Consider the following 25,154-nt stretch of genomic DNA (forward strand, 5'->3'; position numbering starts at 1 on the left):
AGCAAAATTTTTTAATTCGTTTGTATTTTGAATTATAATCCTAATCACGAGCTTCACTTTCATCGTTGTTTGTTTCGGTTTCCTCACCCGTAATCGGAGTATTCAACACATCTGTTGAGAGGCAAATTGAGTAATAGATTGGATCGTTAATGTAGGTTATGCGCATAATATTCCACTTGAAAGTGGGGAGGTGGATATTGTTTTTACAAGGACCCGATGACCCAACTCCAAGATCCAAAGCTCGAGTATATAACCCGCTTTGCTCCTATCGGCCAGATGAGAACCTATACACATAAAAGAGATTAGCTAGTCCCGGGGTGAATCCAGGGATAACCACTCCGATGATTAAGTCAGTAAATATTTAGAAGATGAAAAGAAGAGACGAAATTTAGAGAGAGAAAGAAGAAAGAGAGAGAGTGTAATAAATCTTATGAGGTAAAACCTGATTATTTATAGCTTGATTAAGTGACAGGTGGCTGCGTAATATGCAAAGTAATTTTCGCCACGTGTCAAATTTGAGGACGACACGTGTCAGTTGCCGATAAGCCGATATGTTCACTTATTCCATAAATGCCGATATGAACCAGAATAGCTGGTGAACCGGATCCGAGTAAGATATCGACCTACCATAAAATATCGGTCTAATGTAAATATCTTCCCATACAGATATGATTCGAACCCGTGACCTAAGTGTTAGGCCGGCTCTGAAACCATGTTAGAGAACCAACTCAACCAAAAGCTTTAAACTTATGAGTTGGTTTTTTAACAATATTGACATTGTAATAGCTCTACCTTATTCCCTATTCTTTCTTCAGATACGTTAGTAATTTCCCTCGTGCGGAGGACTTCCTTATGTTATTTTCCATACATAAAAAAAAAAAACCCTAATAGTTGTTTGTTATCCAAAATATAATTAAATTTATTTATCTTATCATGATAAGTTTAGTAGAAGAAATTGTTTTATACACCCGGGTGCACGGTGCACCCAAGATTATTTATTGCTCATTTAGATGATTATTGCTCATTTAATCATCAAATGAACAAACAAAAACCCTTGGGACTACCTACACGGCTACATCTGGGCGTATATAATAATCTCTTGGTAAAAAGCTTTATTTTTCAATGATCAATGCAATTCAGATCTGTACTTAAGCAGTTTTATGTGAAGTTTCGCTTCCTCTTTTCCTTTAACAAACTCTTACCTATTGATGATTATTTTACACTAAAAACTTATTAGTAACAGTAATGCACTAATACTCATATGAATGATACATTTCTAATTTTATTAACGATCGTGTTGTTTGATGTTCATCACCACACTTATTGAACTAACAAGTAACAAGTCTAACAACTGTAATTATTAAGCTGATTTTTATTTTTTTAATCTTATTAAATTTTACACGTAAAAGAGTAAAAGATGCCAGCTGCTTGCGGAAAGTGACCCATTTGCGTGGAAAAGTCCTCTGAATCGATTCTCTTTTGCTAAAATTTTTCCACTTTCATTAATTAATTTAATTAGTTATCTTTCCTCCAATCAATGCTCTTGCTGTGAAGATTACCCTTTGTGGATTAAAATAATGACTTACATCGAATTGTGAGTAGTTTAATTTTTTAAATATCCTTAGTTTTTAGGTTAAGCTTTAATTTGATCTTAATCACAGAATTGTCGGTCATTATTTTAGCTTTAACTCTACATAGAATACACTCCTAGGTCTCGTACACATTTCTATTGTAACGTACTCCGTATAAGATAGAAACTAAAGATATTGAGAATACGACTTAAATTATCAATATATTGTTTTGTTATAACTTATAAGAATACTTTGTGTTGAAAAATAAACCTCTTAAGTCTCACAACATGTAAGTGTTTCACATTGGTTGAAAAAGAAAGAGTTAAACACTTTATAAGACTAATACTTTGTCAAAACCCATCATCTATCCAATTGTTAGACCAAATTCAATAGAAGGATATGTTGATTAGCATAATATTTATTTTTTAGACAATTAATATTGATAGCTCAAATGCTCAACTCTAAACATTGTAACCTTTTGCTACCTATACAAACCTTATAAAGTACAGTAATTAAGAGTTAGTCATAATTTAACTTCATGTTGCTTAATTAGGACTCCCTCCGTCCCAAAAAAAACGACCCATTTGGCCAAAACTTTGTCCCAAAAAGAATGACCCATTTGCATTAAAACACCACCAATTTGCAACAATATTTGTGCAAAATTAGCTTCCCCATATAAAAATTTCATTTTTCATGTTATTTTATTACTTTCTCTCTCTATTTTTTTACAAACTCCATGTAAATTTATCTTTCCAATATACTTTTACTTCTTTTTACTTAACTTCCTTAATACCCGCGTAATCAACCCAAATGGGCCGTTCTTTTTGGGACGGAGGGAGAATTATTTATACATCCGTTTCAAAATAATTAACACACTAACTTTTTTTTACGTTTAGGGTACAAATTAAGTTTGACTATACTATATTGTTTTATTAACGTATTAAAAACAGATGTTATCAAATCATGTAAAATGTTCTTTAATGAGTATTAATATAAATTTTTATGATATCAATTATGAAGGATTTTTAAAAAAAAATTAGATTAAAATATGGTAATTGCTTATATGTAAGGTTAAAATAATGTAGATTTTATTTTTTCTTTTCTTTTTGATGTTGATATATGGTACGGAAACATTTTTGTTAACTCACAAACTTAACACATTATCTTTTTTTTTTTTTTACAGGAACTTAACACATTATCAAATTGATTACTTTCTGTAGAAAAGTTGCATTTATAAATGAAAAAAATGTATTGTATTAAATTGACAATTCTCCACTTAGGGGGCGTTGTTTAACTCCGTGACTTATAAAACGGGGTTGAATACCAATTGGTTGTTGGTGTAGTGGTGATTGGGACTACACTTGGTAGGGAGGACTCGTGTTCGATCCCCCGCAGCAACAATCGGGAGGGGACTGGAGCCTAACCACTCAGAACTGATCCCCGAATCCGGATTAGCCCAAAGGGTGAACCGGGTAGAACACCAAAAAAAAAAAAACGGGATTGAATTTCATTAAACACATTTGAAGAGGAATTTCCCTCGTATGTTCGTATATCGGTCAAACTGTTACGCCTAAATCAACAATTAATTAATCTCAATATTATAAGAAAATGTATGGCAAATATTTTTCTCCACTTAGGGGGCGTTGTTTAACCCCCTGAATTATAAAACGGGGTTGAATTTCATTACACATTTGAAGAGGAATTTCCCTCGTATGTTCGTATATCGGGTAAACTGTTACGCCTAAATCAACAATTAATTAATCTCAATATTATAAGAAAACGTATGGCAAATATTTTTCAAACGATAATACTTGTACTATAAAAAAATCCAAAAAAAATTGTTAGCTAAACTAAAAAGACACATGGAATGCACAGGAGTATAATAATAATTGAATAAAGGCAACATGCCTTGTTTGTCTCCTTTTTTCTGGTAGGTTGATTAAAAGAGAGACTTTGCACCTGCCTTAATTCCTCCATTTTCAGTCCTTTAAAAGCTTCTAAACAATCAAAATTAAATATAAAAAGGTCTTATCTTTATTTTTTTTTATTTACTATTAGAGTGTGGGAAGCCATGGATTCTCCAATTAGGTAGCTCAGATCAGCTTTTCTTGTAAGTTTTTCATCGACCCACTTCATTTAATTTGATTTCTTGATTACCCTTTTCGAATTTTCTTATATTTCCAACATTATTGATGGGAAAATGTTCATTAATTGTTTATTATATTGTATGAAATTTCCTAATTTTATTATCAAAATGATGTTCACATGAGCTAAGAAATTAATTAACAAACAAAGAAATTATCTTTCTTTTTTGGTTGCAGGTTGCATTTATGTTCATGATTGTGGCTGATTTAGTAAGTTCTGGGTTTGATTTGGAGACATTTTTATATTTCAGTCATTTTTCAAGAGAAATTGGTGATTATTATTTGAGGATTTGCATGTTATGATCTGGCAATTGAAACTTGAAATTGTTGGAGGGTGCTGGTTGATGGGTGATATTGGGAAAAAAAATAATCTGGGTATAAATTCTGAATCTAGGGTTATTTATATAATGTGATTTTTATGGATAATGACCCAATTTAGTGGGTAAGATATGAAATAATTAGAGAACATAGAGTTGAGAACCCTGTAATTATATGTCATTTTGAGAGATTTGATCCCTTTGGGTTGATCTCATAAATTAGACCTTGAATTTTTTTGGAATAAATGTTTTGTGTATACAAAATAAATAGCTATGCCAGAGAAAACCTTGCCATCTCCAAGGTTGCTTCTGAGCATAACAGCCTTTTCCATGTTTTTCCTAATAATATCATCATTTTTTCTATTTCATTCAGTGATTAATCCGTTTATACCGTCTTCGGTTTTTAAGCAATTTGTTGTTGAAAATGAACCTTTTGATTATAAACCCGAAATCAATAATGAACAACCACCTGAACAGCTTCTTGTTGTACCACTACCACCTTCTTCAATAATAGACACCCAAAAGGCAGAGGAAATCCAAGTGGATCCTCATGAAGATACGAGTTCAAATAAGAAAATTGATGTATTGTCCGAAAAGGAGGAATGTAGTCTAGATAAAGCACCCCTAAGGGTGTATATGTATGATATGCCTCCTGAATTTCATTTCGGGTTGTTAGATTGGAAGGGAGGTCCAAACCAAATGTGGCCTGATGTTAGTGATCCAAAGCATGTTCCACGATATCCCGGTGGCTTAAATTTGCAACACAGTATGGAGTATTGGCTCACTCTTGAACTTCTGTCATCTAATGTTAAGAATATAGTTAGACCTTGTAGTGTTATTAGAGTAGAGAATCCTAGTCAGGCAGATTTTATTTTCGTGCCATTTTTTGCTTCCCTAAGTTACAACCGGCATTCTAAAATTTTGGGAAGAGAAAAAGTCAGCCTCAACAGGAAATTACAAGATCAATTAGTGGAGTTCCTGATAAATCGGCCAGAATGGATTAAGTCTGGTGGGAAGGACCACATTATCGTCGCTCATCATCCAAATAGTTTGTTGTATGTGAGAAAGAAGCTGGGTTCTGCTAGATTTATACTTGCAGATTTTGGTAGATATGTTGCTAAAACTGCTAATTTGGACAAGGATGTCATTGCTCCTTACCAGCATATTGTTTCTAGCATCAGCAAGAACAGCTCAGCCCCATTTGAGCAGCGTCCTACATTAGCATATTTCCAAGGAGCAATTTATAGGAAGGATGTGAGTATTCTAATCTATTTGCACCAAAATTTAAGCTTTATAAGTTTCTATCTGTGAAATATTCATGTCTTCTTGCTTGATAATATATTTCGTTTTTTGAAATGATATCCTCATTGGGAAGTGGTGGTTTGTAGATTCAAGGTATTTTTTTCTTTCTTTCTATAGAATAGGTTAATAGACCTCTTTTTCGAGCCAGAATAAGTTAAGGAACAGAATCAGATGCTTTCACTTTCCAAATTAGACCAGGAATATTGGAATAGTTACAACACATGATTAGTACAAGGCACTTCTTTCTATCTTGGTTATAAGGTAACAAAGAACGTCTGTATTAGCAAAATTATAGAGAAGATATAGTATCATTAATGTGTGTCTAGCTGTTAAAAACTTTTATTCAGCAGAATGAATGAAGTATAAGCTTAGCCATTTTTAATCAGGCGGTCTTCTTAATATTTTGCTGCTCATTCTAGTTTTCTCTATTGCAGATAAGGCCAGTCTAACATATATATATTGAAGTATAACGTATTGTTTGTACTCCTTACATTATCACCCATGGAGCAAAGAAGCTATTATGTTAGTAGTTTTAGTACTGAGATAACCTATAACTCCTATACTGAAATTTGGAGTATGATAGTATAGAGTACAGAGTATATGAAAATCTGCTATAGATTAAGGAATTTTATTAAAATTGCTGTTTTCTGATGGAATTCAGCACAATTTTTTCAAAAAGAGGTGGAAGAACGAATTAAGAGTGGAGTTGTAATAAGTTATGAGGACTAAATTTAATATCCCCTCTTTTAAACCTTGTCAAAAAAGCCTTCGAAAATGTAAATACTTAATCATAATGTCCTGTTTGATCAATTAACATCACTATTGTTGTTCGGCCTCTCTAGTTATTTATTTGGTGTCATGCTACTTTGACTAATTCTGCTTGGTTATGTTTGCAGGGAGGAGCTATTCGCCAAGAACTTTTTTATCTCCTCAAAGACGAGAAGGATGTACACTTCACATTTGGAAGTGCTCAAAGGAGTGGAGTCCGTCAAGCAAGTCATGGGATGGGATCTTCCAAATTTTGCTTGAACATAGCGGGAGATACTCCTTCATCCAATCGCCTTTTTGATGCGATTGTCAGCCATTGTGTCCCCGTCATTATTAGTGACAACATTGAGCTTCCATATGAGGATGTCTTGGATTACTCAGAGTTCAGCGTGTTTGTCTGGTCATCATATGCTGTAAAACCAGGGTTCCTGGTAAATCTTCTTAGGGGAATTGGGAAAGAAGAGTGGACAAAGATGTGGGAGAGACTCAAGGAAGTTGCCCTACATTTTGAGTATCAATACCCATCTCAGCCAGGGGATGCTGTAGATATGATTTGGCAGGCATTGGCACGAAAAAAATCTGCTGTAAAGATGAAACGTACAGAACGAAGATATCGAATGCCATAGCTTCAAGGTATGAAAATGAGAATGGATAAAATGCTTGATTTTAGTCCAGAAGAATTGGAAGTTAAGCCTTCCATAATAGAAGAATTATTCAAATTTTGCTTATAGATTTTCTTTTTACCTGTGTAGAAATACTTTGCTTAAATTTAGTAATTTATGTGATTCCTTTCGTAATTTATTTTCCCTGATCTTCCCTTTGAAGAGACCTTGATCTTAATGGTTCGTCTAGAAAATATGAAATGGATGATATCTTTCTTTATGAATCTTCTTTGGTTCATGGCACCCATGCAATGCATGATATATCTGTTTACTAAAGGCGGGGAGAAAAAAAGAATGTTCTTTAACTGATATATGATATATCTGTTTACTAGTATAGTTGTGCAGGTGAACATCATGATAATTTCGGCCTCGAATTCAACTGTAGAGATTCTATATATTCTATAACATTGCTATATGGTTTTACAAAATGGAGATGATCTGTTCAGATCTACTTACTACAGTATAAGAATTTGATAGCTCCAATTTCTTAGCAGAATAATTGAAGTTTCCATTCCAAAGTTTGCCCTACATGAAACTCTGCACCTACAGTAGCATAAAATATGTTTACATAAGACCTACCTCACTTCTTTGCCAAAAAAAAATGTATCTTCTCCTACTACCCAAGGAGAGAGTTTTGGTGCGCTTCAACATCTATTATGAATCGGGTCTGATCCCCTTCGGACTCTTCGTTTGCTCGATTGATCTGGATGGAACACTACCGATGGAGCTGGAGCTTGACTCGGAGGATGTACCAAATCAGTCACAGCAACTCGCTGTAGACTTCGTGATCTCCTTGGAAACGAGTACCCTTTTAGTGCAAGGTTTATGCTGTTTAACCCGGAAACTGTGTGTGGTTGGCTAGCAACTAGAAGTATCAAACATACTAGAAAGATGAATACTTTATGGCCAAAACAGCCCATTATTTCTCTGAATTGTTTGAAGTAAGAAGAGAATTGATTTGACACAATACAAAAGAATGATGAGAGAATGAAGAATACTTTATATACTCAAAGATGAAAATTGTTCAAAAAATGTTAAGTGAAGAAGAAGATTAAAAAAGAAAAAAGCAAAGAGAAGAGAAGGAAGTGGGGGACCCAAAACAAATCCAAAGAAGGTAAATAAGATTGAGTTAATTAGCCAATGATGAGGAAAGAAGGGAGTATATATAGTGTATGTCAAAATGTGTAGAAGAAGAATAGAAGGGATAGTGTTCTTTTTGGGAAGGGAGTTCAGTGAAGTTTGAACAAAAAGGACAAGTTGGAACACCATTCTTGGGAAGTTAAGCATCTTTTCATGGTTCCCTACATTCCTATCATTTGCATTTTTGCTCTTTTAGACCAACCAAAGACTGTCCAACATTTCTCTTTAATCTATTTTACCTTAGCTAGTTTGTATAGATATATCGTTAATGGGTACCAAGCTCTAAATTATCGTACTTTCAATTGAATATATACTAGATCCCTCTGTCTAGATTTAGGCTCGATTCTTTTGCTGTGCTCTACTGACATCTACTATGCTTTGCTGAAAGCTGCTATGTTCTGCTGAAATCTGCTTTGTAGTGCTGAAAGTTGTGCTCTGCTTTGCAAAAACTCAAAAGAACAGAGCTTAGTTGTCATTACATAATGATTATGTATGGTTGGAGGATAATAGGATGTATACACAAATCATTTTTATCTACTATGGTTTTTTTTTTTTTTTAACTTGTATTCCTCCTTTTTAAAGTTGTGTGTTGTTAAATATGGGATAGATCTCTATGGCCTCCAAATTTCTGAATATGTCACCATAACACAATATGCATGTCAAAATCATAGATTAGTCAGATCTTAAGTAAAAGGAAAAAGAATAGTCTCTCAAAAACAAAAGCAGCTACCCACTTCAAATGATCAAAATCACATATTCCATGATCCAAAGTAATAGTAGGGTTAGTGATAGCAACCACTAGGATGTCTTTACAATAGGTATGCCTACCATAAATATCCTAATCTCAATAAAATAAATAAATTATGTATCAAACAATATTATCCAATATCAAAAGAATGCTATTTTGTTATTATGGCAACTTTAAAAGCTCTATTGCAATATAGCAATTAAGTGGCCTTTGATTGTAGCAATTCTAAATAAGCATTCAATTAATTGAGACGACTATAGCGAAGTAAAAAAGTCTTAATTAACATTATTAATATAGAGTATCAATTTTTAATCTGTCATCAAAAATTTCAATGACCTTCAAGAGAGGATACCCTTATTTATCCATATCAAGTGGTAAGATTGTAGATAAATAAAAAAAAAAAAAAAAAGTATCTAATTAGCATGACATTTTAGTTTGTTTATCAAAGAGTTCTATTTTCTCTTAAAAGTCTAATTATCCAACTAAAGATACTACTAGTCTACTACTATAGTGCATAGGGATCAGCATCAAAGATACTACTACTACTAGAGATGCAAAATGAGAATGGAATATTATAATAAATAAATAAAAATAAATAAATAAATAAATAAAAAATAAAATTGGATGTTCTGTTTAAATCTTAAGGAAGCAAAGTCATGAAACATTCTCTATAGTTGCAAGAAATCCTTTAAAGTAGAACAAAACTGAGAAACAAGATTTTAGGAGGAATAGAAACCTCTTGAGAAAGCCCCAATTTGATTGCTTTCATCTTAATTTTACTTTAGAAATTATAAGCTCTTCTCTCTATGCATCAAAATTGTAGTCTTGGTTTCTTGTGCCCATTGGATTTCTCTTTATGCTTTTCCTTCCCACTCCTTTGGATTTTCCATCCTTAAGCCCTACGGGTACAATTTATGTTCAAAGCTATGTTGCTTAAGGATTGGATATCGGGTTTGACACAAGTACATGTTCAAATGTTTGCTTTGGCTAATATTGTAAAAAAAAAAAAAAAATCAATATTTTAGTCCAAAATAATAAGTATATGTGCTCTATCATTGTCTGAATGTTGGGGTCCTTTGGGATGGGACAATAATACGTAAAAAAATAAAAGGTAGTAATATAGATTTAATATAGATTAAGGTCTCGAGGATATACACCACTCCATTATCCCTGATAACGGAGTATATTATATGCTTATATAATATGGTGTTTAAGGGTCTGCCATGTGGCATGTGGGCTAGCACTCTTATCAAGTGAATTGAGGTGAGTGTCCACATATAGACCTTGGTGGGTCGTTCATGTCAGTGTAATACAGAGTATCTCATACAACTAACCCCTAAAGCGAAAAGTGAATACAACTACGTAGTGATTATACTTTGTTTGAATATGTCCCACAAAACTCTAATTTTCCCTCCTTGGAGCTTGTTTAGAATAATTAATATGTACTAAGAAATATAAGAAAACTTTATAACAACTTAATCCCTAATATCAATCCATAGAATACAATTTTTTTTTTTTTTTTTTTTTTTTTTTCAGTATGAGGTAGCATTATTTATATGCCTTTTTGTGTTGGAAAGCATTTCATTTTACAATTCATTCTCTATATGTATACTAGGCCTCGCAAATAAACTTAATAGATATAAATTTTGTAATTCACGGGGACCATGTAATTAGGAGTTCCTAATTTTAGTTGCTTTTTTCTTGCAAGTTGTAATGTACTACATGTCTACATACTTGTTATGATCTTCTTGGTTAACAAATTTAGTATTGACCTATTGAATTGGATGTTCATTGCACATGGTTGTTACATCCTCTATTAGTCCTTGTAAATGTCTAATAAGTAACCCATTATCACACGCTAAAACAAGTAAATTGTGTCACTGACGTGTACACATTTCTTCTTATATGATCATTATTATGTATTAGTATTTATTAGATTTAAACATCAAGTACTTTAGCTCTTTATGCTTCTATAAAATTTAGTATCACTCTAATTTTTAGAAAGGCATACAATGGACCCCCAATAGATCCCATCTTGAGGCAATCAATTGAGTTAAATGCTCTCCGCCAACGGAGAGCATTCAAGGATTTGATCTCGCAATTTCACAAATAAAGTAATGAATTTTATCTCACTTTAAGGATATCAGCTAGCTACAGAGTACATAATTTTTTAGCATATATATATAAGAAAAATTGATATTGATTAAGATGGTTAGACATGTGGTGAGTTACAATCACTCGAATTTGACCAACACTACATCCACTAGTAATATTTATGTCCTTCGCTTAGATGGTTCAAAGTTTATGTATTGTATATGAATTTGCACATGTGAAGAATAAAACACATTCAACACGACATATATGTTTAGAGTCCTTATAAAAAAATATTGGCGTTGTAGGTAGAGATAAATTGGACATTTCCTTAGATAGAATTAGAAAGAAATGAAAGTCTCTAATCTCTAGCAATTCTTGAACTCGCAAACTGTCTAGGGTTTTCACTTTCTTAAACTAACAATTTTGACACATTATGAAATTCTTAGTCACACTTGTAAAACAAAACTTCAAGAAGTATAAAACAACTACAGCTTAGATTTATTAAATAAAGATGGGTATGGTCCAACGGAAAAAGAATTAAAAAAATAAAAAATAATATGCTTCTAATATTGTGGGTCTTTAGTCCCTCTCTTTGCTTTAGCATAGTAAGTTAAAGTGAAGCAAAAAAAAATAAAATCAAAGACATGACTTGTTGCTTTCACAAAAATCACTCTTAGCCATCAAATTTGAACTTTTAAACACTAATTTATCAATATAATAGGGACAATAAAAATGGACCAATTCTAAAATTTCACTCATATATTTCATTCATAACCAAATCTTAATGCCCAAAAAAATCATGTACCATTGGCTAGAAAGCTAGATATTAAGATATAGCAATAAAAGAATAAAAATTTGGGCCAATATGTAAATGTGAAGTTTGTTACCAACGAGGTAAAACGACCACTCATGAAGTTAGAGTTCGGTTTTAGTTAAACATGCTAAGACTCAAAACTCACCATTTGTCATCTAAAAGCTTAACATTGTACCTACAAAAACTTAGCACGCCATACTGACCAAAGTTTATGTCTTTATTAGCTTATATCCAAAGAAATCACTTTGTTACTTTGGATTTACCTATATTCGTCGGTCTTTATCTGCATATCAAATATTAGTGGTCGTTTGGTTGACATATGAATGTTCATATATACTATAACGAATGGAAAAAGTGGCTTAAACTAGTTCCTCCAAACGAGCACTTAGGAAGTAAACCAAGTATTCAATACTTTTTGTTTCCTTGCAGAAATTCCTGTTACATAGCAACCATGGGAGAAATATGGAGTAACAAAATCATACAGATTCAGAAAAATGATGTCAAAAGACAATAATTTGTTGCTTGTAATGGGCTCTCAGGTGCTACAAAGGATATAATTACGTCTGAAACGATAATGGAGTTTATGTACAAGCAAATGAGAGCTGTAGCTACAGAGTTTCATGACCCTTTCATCAGAATTTCTTTAGCGATACTCCGTGTAAGTTATACTCTGAAAAGGTTACAACATGGTGGGCAGGTTTATGCCAGAATAAATTGGCAAATTTTGTGAACCAGGAGCTCTACAAGAAACTTGGAATTTCATTTTGATCAGATACATTTAAGCAAGTTACTTAACACGTTATTGATGTTGTTCGGGCTGTGGAGAAGCTGCAGGCCCAGGAGCTATGGTGAAATGTACACCTCCATGCTGTCCTGCCTGTATCACATATGCAACTTCACCTGCCGCCAATGCTGCTGCTTCCTATTGAAATCAAACATATGGAAAAAATGAATGTCATTGCATGTCCAAAAAATAAAAACACTTTACCTGTTTCAAAGTATGAAGAGACAGAAAGAGAGATCTAGTCAGATGAGAAGAATGAAAGGGAGGAGTCAAAGGTTATTCGGAAACAATCCATATAGCAAGAACGAAATGGTATGCTTTAATTATTTTGTGACAATCCATGTAGCAAGTTTTTCATACAAGTACTTCGTATTTCACAAAATGAAGCACCAGTAATAACCTTCATAATAACAAAAACTGGAATCAAACTGAGTGTCGAATGTCAAGATGTGATGGCTTATTTTTTATGCCAATATATGTTTTTTTTTTGTGGCAACATACAGATGTATTGATAAGCCAAATGACAATTCCTTTACAAAGAAACAGGCCGAAATGTAAAGGCATACATTGATTATGAAAAATTGAAATTATCATTTCCTCTTGCTTCATAACCCCCTATTGGTCCAAAAGAAAATAAACATTGAATTTAAACTAGACTCTCCATTGGAGAGACTCAGTATTTGCTGACCAGAGACAATTATTGTTTCACAAGTTTCTTTTTGCAGCGACACACTTAAGAAAGCAGTCCAAATGCTTTTGCAGTACAAGGTTTCAGTTACTAGACAAGCTTGGTCTCATGGAATTAGTAGGTACTATAAGAGAATTCGAGAGAGGTGTCAGAGTCAAGTGTCAGGAAACACATCTTAATGCTCATAACTCTTACTTTAGAGGTGACTTTCCACCTCTAGTTTTCATCCACTTCCTCCCTCTTCTGTCTTCTTTCCACCTCCAATATAGCAACTATTTCCCACCTATCGCCTATTTACCAACTCACAGTAAGTCTAGTACAAGGCGGACTTTTGTTAGTTTTATTGGAAGACTTCAATCTGAGGACAATTTTAACAATTTTTATGATAACTTGTACTCATTCAAGGGTAACTTTTAATTTGTAATGAGTCTTATTGTATTTTAATGTGTATTATTTACCCGTCAGAAGAAAAAGAAAAAGTAAAAAAAAATTGTGTATTATTCAATTGATACATGTTATTAGCGGTGGTTATTGAACAGGGTAGCCCAATGATAATAGGGTCAGGGCCAAGCTTATAGGGCTTTTAATGAACAGGGCTATTAATGGACAGGGCCCTTATTGGGTAGGGTCAATATAGGGCCAACATGTTTTTCCAATTTAGTTGATAAAGAAAATACATAATGTAAAAATAATTATATAGATTAATTTGTATTCATATGTATTTAATAATGGATTTGTCCAATATTTATTTTAATTGATATTTTGTAGGCCCACCCATTATCGACCCGCGACCCGCATTGGCCCGACCCTATATTGACTCTATAAAATGTGACCCTCTTTGACCCTGACCCGCAACCGACCCGCACCGACCCGCCCAATAACCAGGTCTACATGTTATTAAGGCTAATATGCTCAATATAATACCGTATAAGTATAATTTTTTAAGGGTAAAATTTATGGTTAAAAAAATGGTAACTTCAAGAGTAACTTTAAATACTTTTAGGGTAACTTTAACCTGCTTTCCAATAAGTTAAGGAAAGTTCCCCTTATTCAAGAATTTGTAACCAACCTAATAAGATAAACACAACAGCTTCCATAATAGGTTCCACATCACATCTTCCATGATTTGGTTCACAAAATATAGAGTCTACATAGATCACTCAAATACTCATTCTTACCTATATTTACGCTAATTAAAACAATGTTTTCTCCTACATGGGAGTTGAAGATTGAGCCTTCCAAATTGTACTGAAATGAAAGCTATCTTGGAATATCCTTGACAGAAAGCAAGATGATTACTGTCTCAAAAGAGTGTATCGGTATCTCTCCCACCTAATCTAATCCTTATCCGTAACAATAAAGTTACATAGGCAGTAGTCGTTAAAAACTTGTGATTTATCTATACCCCAAAACATGACATGTCTCTTTGGCTCTTTAAATGATGAATATGAGCGAAAAATTTGGTCCTAAGGGTACAACTACACAGAGTAACAAATATCCAATTATTACTCTAAAGCTAATGCTTTAAATTTCATTAATTCCATCTTAAGCAACTATTGCTTTCCATAAAATGGTCTAAGATATTCAAACAATTTTTTATTTCTCCCTCCGCTTTTTATTCAAGTTTATGCCAATCAATAAAAAAAATGCTTTCAAGGACACACCATGAAGAGGGGGAAAAAAATAACCCTTGGAAGGGATGCAACCTGAAAAGATTTAGCCCTAATATTTAACCCCAAGAACAAAAAAAGGTAATTTGCTATCTTTTCATTGTTATTATGGAGTTCAATTTAACCAAGTAATATGATGTGAGCTACCATATTTGGAACATGAAAAATTGTAAACTGCAGTGTATATCTCAGGCGTGGCATAAATTTAGATGAATGTGGTGGTTGTGGTGGGAGTGCTCAAATTTGTATTCTTTAATTAGAGGAGGTGACCTCATCCCGTCAAAAAAAAAACAAAAAAAAAAAACATAAAATAAAAAATAAATAAAATTAGAGGAGGTGACAATAACAATTGAATTTTGAGTTTATAGAATAAATGAAACTTATCAATAACAAGAACAAGAAATATTACTCCGTCTCACATAGTCATTACACGAGTCATTATATATTATTTATTGTTGATTAGCAATAATAATTTGGTTGATTTGATATCACAATGGTAATTGGAAAATTGGAACTGGAGTGAAGATACAGTGCTTCTATGTCCCTCATCGAACAATCATATATAAGCATTTTATTACAATATAAGATCTTAAAATCACATTTTAAGCAACCTTTTATTAGTGATTCTTTTTAGTACCATTTGATTAACTTTTATCAAACACTGTGCATGGGTCCAAATAACAGTTATAGTTGATAATGATCAAAGATTGAATTTAAAGAGAGTGAAAAGGTGTGCCAAGACATATCCGAGACAAATGTAATACACAAGTTTTGGAAAATGAAACATAAGTATGGAAACCAACCTGTCGTTGCCTTCTCCGTTGCAATATACTAATAGCCCAAGCCATTATGTAGCATGGAAGAAGAAAACCAGCAGCTCGCAGCAAGAAAAGCTGTAAAAAAAAAAGAAACTAGTCAGCATAATGTTTAGCAAACAGAAGGCAACAATTCACAAAATTCTTGCATTACTCACAGAGAAGAATGTGGAAACATCATCATCCTCGCCATCAGGACTTGTCACATAAAGAGCATGCCTCAAGAGTAATAGAGCCATCAACTGCCACAAGAGAGAAGATTCAGCAAAACCAAAACAACAACAGGGGAAACCAAAATAACCAGTAATAGTAGAGTGACATATAGAAGGACAAGAAACCAAAAGGGAAATTATATCATCATTACATAAGCGTTTACATGGTACAAAGAGTGTCACTGAGCAGTAAGCGCCCTTTTTTAAATTTCAACATAGTGATCAAATCTAGCAAGTTTAGATCCAGTTTACTGGCTAATAGCACAAACCTAACCAACCAGTTTACTGGCTAATAGCACAAACCAAACCAACCAGTTTACTGGCCAAGGCAACTTTCTCATCTAATTAGTCAAACTGTAAGGCCAAAATTAATATTAACGGAGGCCATTTGAGCAAAATGAACTCCAACCAAAATCTTGATTCTGATGCTTCCAGACTTCAAATGTGTTGTGACGAGTAATCAAACTCTTTTACAGTATGAGGCTTTTTTTCTTTACTTTGATTCTAGAGCATATGAAAGTTATATTAACTGATCTTTCCTGAATTATCTAATAGAAATTTTCTGTAACTGCATTTTAAAAATGTGTTTCCGAATTCTCAAAATTAGCCAAGAAATACCAGCATTCTTAGTAAACCCAAACAAGTTCAACCCAAATTTGCATGTTGATATCAAGTCAAGATATAAAGAAGTTCATAACTGATAGAAGAGGCTTATATAAGGCCTAATATACAGCTTGTCGACTGTAAACATGTTAACGTATTATGTTAAGTGGGGTAAACAATAAAGCACTGACACCTTTATCATCAATTTATCAAGACAGAATCCACCGCTCATAATCACAGTTGGGGCGCCTCTTGCCCTAAAAATAGTTATGATCATATTGGTGTTCATTTAAAACAATAATGCCAACTTACAATGAGTGCAGCAGAGCGACAAAATGCTGCTCCATTGGCATTTGTATCAGCATACTCGTCATACTCAGCTTCCAGTAGACGTCTTTCAGCAGCTGCCATTGCCAAAAGCCGTGGGTCATTCAAGTCCAATGGTGCACCAGACACGGTCCATTGAGCACTGTAAGCAAAAAGAAGAAGTATTAAATTGGATCTTAGACTGCTGCATATTAGATTTCCATTCATTATTCCACCACTCAACAGGAGCATTTTGGCCTAATATGTGCATGCATGAAAATAAGGGAACACATTCATACAACATACACCATAAGATGAAGATGCAGTAGGTAAAAAGCATGAAAAGAGCAGACCACTAAAAATTACCTGATGTCAATAGCTGTATCATCAGCAGGTGGAGGTGGTGGTGCAGTATAACCTGGTTGATAAGGCTATAAACCAAGAAAGAAAGATTACTTAATGATGGCTCAATACCCATAATGACAAATATAATACGCCCCAAAAAGAAAAAACAAGAATCATAGATGGGAGATCCACACATAAGTGCATCAAAGTTAAGCAAGATCATCAAGCATATTATATGAGTCGATTTTTAGCATATTTCTGATCAACTATGCTATGTTCATTTGATACAAAAACTGATCCTTTATTTTCAGTATTACCCAAATAATAATTATAATATAAAGAAGATTTCGGTTCAAATCTCAAAACTTGCAAGACACCAACTTTATCCTATATAAAGTGAATCCTATAAACACATTTGGCAAATGAGAAATAAAGGTTAAGTTTGAGTTTAGCTGTACATCATTTGCAGAAGATCCAAACCAACAATATGAAGTCAAAACAACAGTAGCCCAAAGTACATCAGACCTTTGGTTGTGAAGACAACAAATTAATACTAGTTCGGTGGCGATAAAGACAGATAACCTCAAGGAAAGGCTTATACAGTGGCATGGTGAATGTCAAAAACAAACATAAAAATAGCAATTTATCTCAGAAATTTGAACTCAAGTCACTGAAATTGACCTTTAACCAAATGCAGCCTAATTTTTAAGAGTATAAGAAGTCAATCTATCAAACAGGAGCTACACCCACCAACATCAATTATTGAAAGCTACTTCTAAAGAAAATATTTTCAGAGTTGACTTAAAAGAAGATGTTGACTCCCAATTACTCCATCCTCAATTCTAAAAATGGATTACAAATAGGCTATACATCTCAAGACCAAGGACAAATAAAAGAATCATCCAATTAATTCCCTTTAACAATTCTCTACTCAAAGTCTCAAACTGATAGCATTCCAGGAAATTTCTATGATTAGAATAAAGAAAGGAAGAAGACATTTAAATGCCAAATGCAGTAAAAACTACATTCATTCACAAATAATTTCACTTTCAATTTTCCAAATAAACTTGGGAAAATCTATGCCTGTAGGCCAGAAAATAAAGACTTTACACAGCAACAACCAACTGGCACAATAACCTATACGCAGAGGGGGGGGGGGAGGTGAATTCAAAAATAAATGGGCTCAAGAAGACAAGAACATAATTCGAAAAAACAACAGCATCATCCAACAATGGAGATCAAGAAACAACACATACCTGATGACAGATCTCACATATGATATCTCCTTTCTCATTGCACCACCTTTGAACACATTTCCTATGAGCATACTGCATCACAACCAAAAACTTGTTTAAGAGGCATACTAGTGATCTAACATAAGATAAGTACCAGCGTCAATTTCAATATGCACCAGCAAACAATTAGATGCTCCCTCCATCCTTTTTTAAGCTATATATAAAAAAGAGGACATTTAAACAGGAAAAATGGTGGGTTTATGGAGTGACAAAGGTGCCTCTGTTCTACACGGCACTAATGGAACTTTAAAAATATGAATGTGAGTTGGTATTCTTGACAAGATAAATAATAGTAAATTAAGATTATATATATTAAAAAAAAAAAAAAAAAAAAAAAAAGGTTATCAAGCTTTATGCAAAAAGTTTGGAGTTTTTATTTGAACCCATCAATCATTCTAAAACAAAAATATGAAGGGACAAAAGTGGTAAAAACATACTCATATAACTAATGAAACAACTTCAAGCTCCAATCTTAGACAAAACACACTGAATTTCAGCTCTCTTTTCTATGCATATCGCAAGCTCCAAAAATTAAAAAGAAAAAAAAAAGTTTTGAGGCAATATCAATCCTCCTGGAAACCAAAGAATCAAACAATACTAGCTGTGAGAACCACAAAATCCTAGTAACACAGAACGTAGCATGCACAATCCTCATCAGACGGAGTGACTGACCACAGAAATAATAAGTGTGTATAAGACTTTGCCATCAATTCCAAACGGTTTCATTGTTGATTATAAGCCCAAAACAGCACAATTGGAAGACCTATGGAACTTCCAATATCAAAAAGTATGTTTGTTATAATGCCACAACCTAAGATAATTTATGAGTTTGTTTGCAGTCTTACAATAGAACATCTCTCATATCAACTACCAAGTATTCAACTTTATTTAATAGCTTTGTTACCAAATATACCCACATGATTAGGTTATAATAACACAATAATGAAAGTCAACAAAGAACAACATGTGTTGGAAGTAACAAAGTACTACAGTTATTTGCAAAGAATTTCCATAGAAAATCACACATAAGCTGACCACTATTTACTCATTTAATGGACTTGAACCAAAAGAACCAGACAAGCTAATGCTTGGATTGGGGGTAATACATTAAGGGGGTAATAAAAGTCAAACTTGAAAAAACAAAAGTAATTAGAGGTGTTGTTGTAGAAGACATGGCGTTTACAAATGAAATATGGTAGTTGTGCCATAAGGAAAAGAGAGCGATGGAGGAATTATTACTCTCATAATGAGAGTAATAGTACCCACACTCCCCCTAGTGCAACTATTACCCCCAAAATAAGGGTATTGTTTCCTCTTTCTTCACCTCACACCATACCATCACTACATAATTTTTTTTACAACCACACAATCACTATCTCCTTCTTCCCTATTTTCACATTCATTTTGCTTAGTTTGACTTTTATTACCCTAGTAATACATCACCCCCAATCCAAGCATGCCATAAAACTCTAAAACAAAGGTAAAGAAGTTACCTTCAAACTGCCACTGCAAGAGCAAGGGACCTCCAAATTCTTTACACTATCTTCCTCCTGACATATCCTGCACTCAACTCCCTGAATGAGAGGCTGTTCTTCATCAGGCACATCATCGCTCACCTCCCCAGGTTCATAAGAAGTAGACGATTCAGCAACATGATTATGACTATCAACAGACGATTCTGAAACCTCAACCCCTTTAACCGGTTGCAAAGTGTCCGATGTAATCAGACGGTCCACACACACAACATGATGATCACTCATTTGTCTTCCGGATCAAACTGATAAATAACCAAATAATTCAGTAATACAGTAAATGACGATGCAAGCCACAGTTTTTCATCAGCCTAAAAATCTTCAGACTTTGAGAAAGAACTGACATATAAACATAAAACCTAAGAGCATTCCCAACAATGAGCAAAAATTGGTTTCCTCATTCTCTCTCTACCCACTTTCTCTCTCTTTCAACCCATGAGCATTTTTGTGATCATATTTTTATCCCACCAATGATAAAAAAAAATTTCTTCCCCATTCTCTCTCTAGTACATCTTCTCTCTAATACCCTCTTATATTTCTCTCTACTATATTATTTTTGATTCTTTTTTTTTACTTGCATTGTAGACCCCACATGATTACTATTCATCTTAAAAAATGCTCATCCTATGAGCAATTTTCATTTTGCTCATGAGCATTTTTCAATATGCTCATTGATGGGGAACATCTTTTACCATTTTTGTCATCATTTTTGCTCATGAGCAAAAAAATGCTCATTGATGGGGATGCTCTAAGGACCAATTTCCCCTTGGGTATGACTACGTATGAGTGGCAGAGTGGGTGTTCAGCATACAGAACTATCTGAACAATCAGGCAATAAGCCCAACAACCCCCATTACAAAATTCACAAAGTAACTACTCGTAAATAGCTACACTTCAAATAATCCATGAAACAAGATTAATGTTCATAAGTTTTCCCCAAGTAATTCCAGCTAATGAAAAAAAAAAAGCTCAAACTTTAACCTAGAAAAATATCCAAAAAAATCAGTATAAATTAAGAAAAATGTAGAAAAATTATAATCAAGATAACCTAATGTTCTTCAATTATCAATCAAAATTACATACTATAACAAATTCAGACAAAAATTCAGAACCCCTTAAAGATGAACATATACGCAAACAACCCATATTTCCAGAAAAGGCACATTTTACATCTACACACAAAAAAAATTCCCAAATTCATCAAACCCATAAATTCTAAATATTGAATTACAAATTCCCGTCAAAATCAATTAAAAAACAATCAAAACCCCTAAATCAACACACAATCAAAATAAACAACACTATTTTCTTCAAATAAGAACAATTTAATCAAGAACTTAAGAAATTACCTTTTGATTCAGAACTTTTTTCTGGGAAACGAATTAACAACAAATACAAATACAAATACAAACTTTCCAATAAAAGGGATAACTTTGTGAAAAAGGGTGATGATGATGATGAAATGAGATGGGATTTTATGTAAGAAAATTCTGGAAAATAAAGAAATTGGGGTATTCTTTTATATTTATATGAACAGGGTTTGGTTGGTTTGAGTTATTTGACTGAAACAAAGCCAAAAGGAGGTGGCTTTCTTGGAATTTAATTCTTGGAGTGTTTGTTAACGTCTGTTAAATGGAATAGGTTAGCCTGGTTTTTGAGACATAACGAACGTTAGAGGACGTTAGAATATAAAGAGATGATTTTTTCTGTCAAAAAAAAAAAAAAAAAAAAAAAAAAAAAAAAAAAAAAAGAAAGATGATTTTTATTGAATCTAAAGAGGGGTTACCCACAAATTTGGAATTCTAATTTCTTGGAGAGGTGTTAGATGGTTACAAAATATTTTTTTTATTTTTTTTTATTTTTTGACATAGAGGTTACAAAATTATATAGAACCTACATTCACGATAAAGAAAATTAAGGGTTCAATTATTTGAGACCCGTTGTATCCGTAATGCATATTTGAAGACTGATATGACTTGAAATAATTTGACTTATTTAAAAATAATTCAATTTAAAATTTGATCACTAACTTGATTTGAATTGAATTATTCAATATATGTATGCATTTTGGTATTAACATTTTAAATTGAGTTTTGATATAAAAAATTTTAATGTATGTAATCACTTGTATTTTTGTAAATTTGTGGTGTTATACAAATATATGAACATACGGTATACCAATGATAATTTAACTCACCTTATTTGGGTGTTTAAATCTTGCTAAGTGATGGTGCTTTAGGGTGAACCTTACCTTTCTCCATACACCCACGTGTCTGACCTGCAAATAATATTTTAGGAGTTCATGGTTACTTAGAGATGTAAACGTTTAAACCATAAAGTATTTTTTTTTGTACGTACTGCTATACGTAGGCCCGAGGGCTATAAATAAGCATTTAAAATCTTTTCTAATTTGGTATTAATTTAGGAATGTATGACAAAATCACTAGCAAATTAGTGTATTCATAATATATTTTCATTTATTTTTCCCATTTTTAGCTCTTTATTATACTCCACTAGTGTGCGACCGGGCTTTGCCCCGATTGATACTTTGAATAATTTTATTTTTATATTAGAAGCTTTAAAAGACTTATTAATTTATTTAACATAGGTAAATTAGAATACATTGACATTAATAATTTATTTTGGATTTTTTTTGGTTTTTATTATGCATTCTAATACATGTATGTATTTATATATAGATTTGGATTAATAAAACATGAATTAATTCTAGCTAATATGTTAATGCATTTGGTTTCCATTCAATGAGGTTAGGAGTTGAAATCTCTTTGTATGCATTTTTAATTAAGATTGTGGCAAGATGCTAAAGGCTGTTGAATGATGATGTGGCGCTATGCAGGTGTAAGAAAAGAAACACGTGACACATATACAATTTTATAAATGTCTTTTAATATATAATATAGATATTAGTTATATGCATCCCTAACCCTAAGGGATGTATGTATGGTATTTTTTTATTTTTGATTAAAAAAAAATCCATAAAATTTCGAAGTGGTTTAGTACTAACAAAACTTAACTTATCTTGCAAATATTTGACCTATAGATTTTACCCAACATTATTTTATACGAGTAATTCGTATGGTTTAGGGTCTGTTCTCTACGGATTATTTTTAATTCACCTCCAATAAGTTCAGTACAATTCAGTTTAGTTTAGTTCACTTCTTAATTTCTTTCTCTTATAAAATATTCAATTCAGTTCAGTTGAGTTCAGCTCCAATAAATTCAGCTCAGCTCAATTCAGTCAATCAGAACATACCCGTATTTTATGTGGTATTTTTATGAATTCATCGAATGTTCTACTTCAACCCCCGTGATTCAACAACAAGAAAATTTTGTAAGCACTTTCACATACATCATTATGTGTACCAAACCACATCGAGGAAGTATATTTCAAGGGTTGTGAGACAACATAAAATGTTTCACAACATCAAATAATATAGCAAATGTACTTGCAAAAGGGAGAAAGGAAGAGAGAGATAGAGAGAGTGAAAAAAAGGTGAGGTAGGACCCACTTTTGGAGTCAGAAATCGTTTCACTTGCAAAAACGACAAAAAAAATTGGGACCACAACTACTAAAAGTATATTTTGTACCACTGAGGATTTTAATAAGTACTACTAAAACCACATTGGGTACCACTGGGAGTGTATTTTGTACCACTGAGATGTAATGGTATTATTTGACAACCTAATTAGACATTTGAACCTTTTTTTTAAATACTACTAAAATTATATTTTGTACCACTGAGAGTGTATTTTGTACCACTGAATCTAAAATGACAAAATTTAAATCCCGCATAAAATGACCAACCTACCCCTGCGAGACACTTCTAAATCTCTCTCAACCTTCCGTTTATATAACCTCAACCACATCTTCCCTCGACTCATTAAAGAGAAAAATTAGGATGTACACTTGGCTACTAAAAATGGTTGAAAAGAATCTGGATCTTGGGAAATTTCCACCAAATTGCCAATGACTAACCACCATTAACATTTTAATATCTTGTAGTTATTATGTAGCTTAATGGCTTAAATGCCACGCTTGGAAAGAGCTTAGTAATTGGGACCACGACTTGGACGTCGTCATTCATTACCGCCTTATACACGGATTTTGCTTTGATCGCTTCTTCTTCAATTTATGTGGTTTGTCTTTGGGTCTTACTTTCAAAGTCTCAAGTTTTCAATACATATAAACACTTCTTGACTTCTTGTTAATATTATTTCGTGTTTTTAATTATTGACTTATACTATTAAAAAAAACAAAAAAAATAAATAATAATAATAATAAAATAAAATTATTGACTTATAACTTATAAGTAATATTGCAACATTCATGAGCAATTATCCATGAATAATGATAAAATGCAAACTAATTTCTTAATTTCTTATATAAGCCTGTTTACGCAGTATTGATGAGTCATATTTATATAGAGTTTATAGGCACGTTTATGCTAAGTTTATAGTAGCTTTTAGGTCTTTTGTTGCTTTTTAGGTCGTAAATACATAAGTTGTTTATCTTGTACTCTATTACGCTCCGTTTGTGTTTTTCTTAATGTTTCAGGTAATTTGATAGACATTTGGACGCTTTCGTAGTGTTTGGAGTTGAATAGGACAATGAAAGGATGAAAAGTCGATGAATCGAGGTTGTTCAATGAAGGATATATATTTGTGCAATATTATTTTGAGATTTATATGCATAAGGAATGAATATAATATCCACAAGGGTTGCTATGCATCTTTCGGAAATGAATTTGAGCTAGAAACGAAGTAAAACGATGTTTTACAAAGTGGCAAAACTGACCTTTGCTCACTCTTTTGATCATAACTTGAGTTATACAAATTGGATTGAAGTGATTCAAGTTGAATTGGAAACTAGACTTGAATAGCTTTCCAACAGTAGGTCACACGCCTATATACAACATATAAATCAGAAGTTACAAGCCTGTGAAGTTGACACAATGCCCAGTAGCCCCGAGCGAGAGCTCGCAAGGTAGCTCGCATAGGCCTCGAGCAATAGCAGCCCCGAGCAAGAGCTCACTCGACCAGGGAGCTATAGCTCCAGTTTACCCACGAAAGCAGCAAGCAAGGGGCATCGTAGCACGCCTTTTTCTTGGCCCTCGATTCCATCGAGCATCTTCGTGCCACGTCATCTTCTATCGTCCAATCGTTTGACAACTTGTGTAATTTATATTTTACTTTTCTTTAATTATTTTTAGATTAGTTTTAGGATAATTTAAATACTCCAAGGGATATTATTTTTCCCTTATTCCTTTTTATACTTTTTATTTTTACGTTCTTTTGAGTTTTCTCTTGAACCCTAGTTTCTCAT

At 33.0% G+C, this 25,154-nt stretch overlaps 2 protein-coding genes across 2 annotated transcripts; one reads left to right on the forward strand and one right to left on the reverse strand.

The window, feature by feature from the left end:
- Positions 1–3,443: 3,443 nt before the first annotated feature.
- LOC110700598 (probable arabinosyltransferase ARAD1) lies at positions 3,444–7,007 on the forward strand. Its single transcript, XM_021878156.1, has 3 exons — positions 3,444–3,681; positions 3,893–5,286; positions 6,231–7,007. The coding sequence occupies exons 2-3, from the start codon at positions 4,306–4,308 to the stop codon at positions 6,726–6,728; spliced, it is 1,479 nt and encodes a 492-aa protein (XP_021733848.1). The 5' UTR covers positions 3,444–3,681; positions 3,893–4,305; the 3' UTR covers positions 6,729–7,007.
- Positions 7,008–11,953: 4,946 nt separating this feature from the next.
- On the reverse strand, positions 11,954–21,384 carry LOC110700599. Its single transcript, XM_021878157.1, has 8 exons — positions 21,160–21,384; positions 19,772–20,055; positions 18,240–18,311; positions 17,005–17,069; positions 16,645–16,801; positions 15,676–15,759; positions 15,506–15,595; positions 11,954–12,482 (listed from the first exon to the last, which is right to left on the reverse strand). The coding sequence occupies exons 2-8, from the start codon at positions 20,036–20,038 to the stop codon at positions 12,360–12,362; spliced, it is 858 nt and encodes a 285-aa protein (XP_021733849.1). The 5' UTR covers positions 20,039–20,055; positions 21,160–21,384; the 3' UTR covers positions 11,954–12,359.
- Positions 21,385–25,154: the final 3,770 nt, after the last annotated feature.

The sequence above is a fragment of the Chenopodium quinoa genome, unplaced genomic scaffold, assembly GCF_001683475.1.
Source record: "Chenopodium quinoa cultivar QQ74 unplaced genomic scaffold, ASM168347v1, whole genome shotgun sequence".
Lineage (NCBI taxonomy): Eukaryota > Viridiplantae > Streptophyta > Magnoliopsida > Caryophyllales > Amaranthaceae > Chenopodium > Chenopodium quinoa.

Coding starts and splice junctions, on each gene's coding strand:
- LOC110700599 (XM_021878157.1), bottom strand. CDS start 20,038: ATGAGTGATCATCATGTTGTGTGTGTGGACCGTCTGATTACATCGGAC. Junction 15,760..16,644: donor GTCGCTCTGCTGCACTCATT/GTAAGTTGGCAT, acceptor CTCTTGTGGCAG/TTGATGGCTCTATTACTCTT. Junction 12,483..15,505: donor AACGGAGAAGGCAACGACAG/GTTGGTTTCCAT, acceptor TGATTTCAATAG/GAAGCAGCAGCATTGGCGGC.
- LOC110700598 (XM_021878156.1), top strand. CDS start 4,306: ATGCCAGAGAAAACCTTGCCATCTCCAAGGTTGCTTCTGAGCATAACA. Junction 5,287..6,230: donor GAGCAATTTATAGGAAGGAT/GTGAGTATTCTA, acceptor TTATGTTTGCAG/GGAGGAGCTATTCGCCAAGA.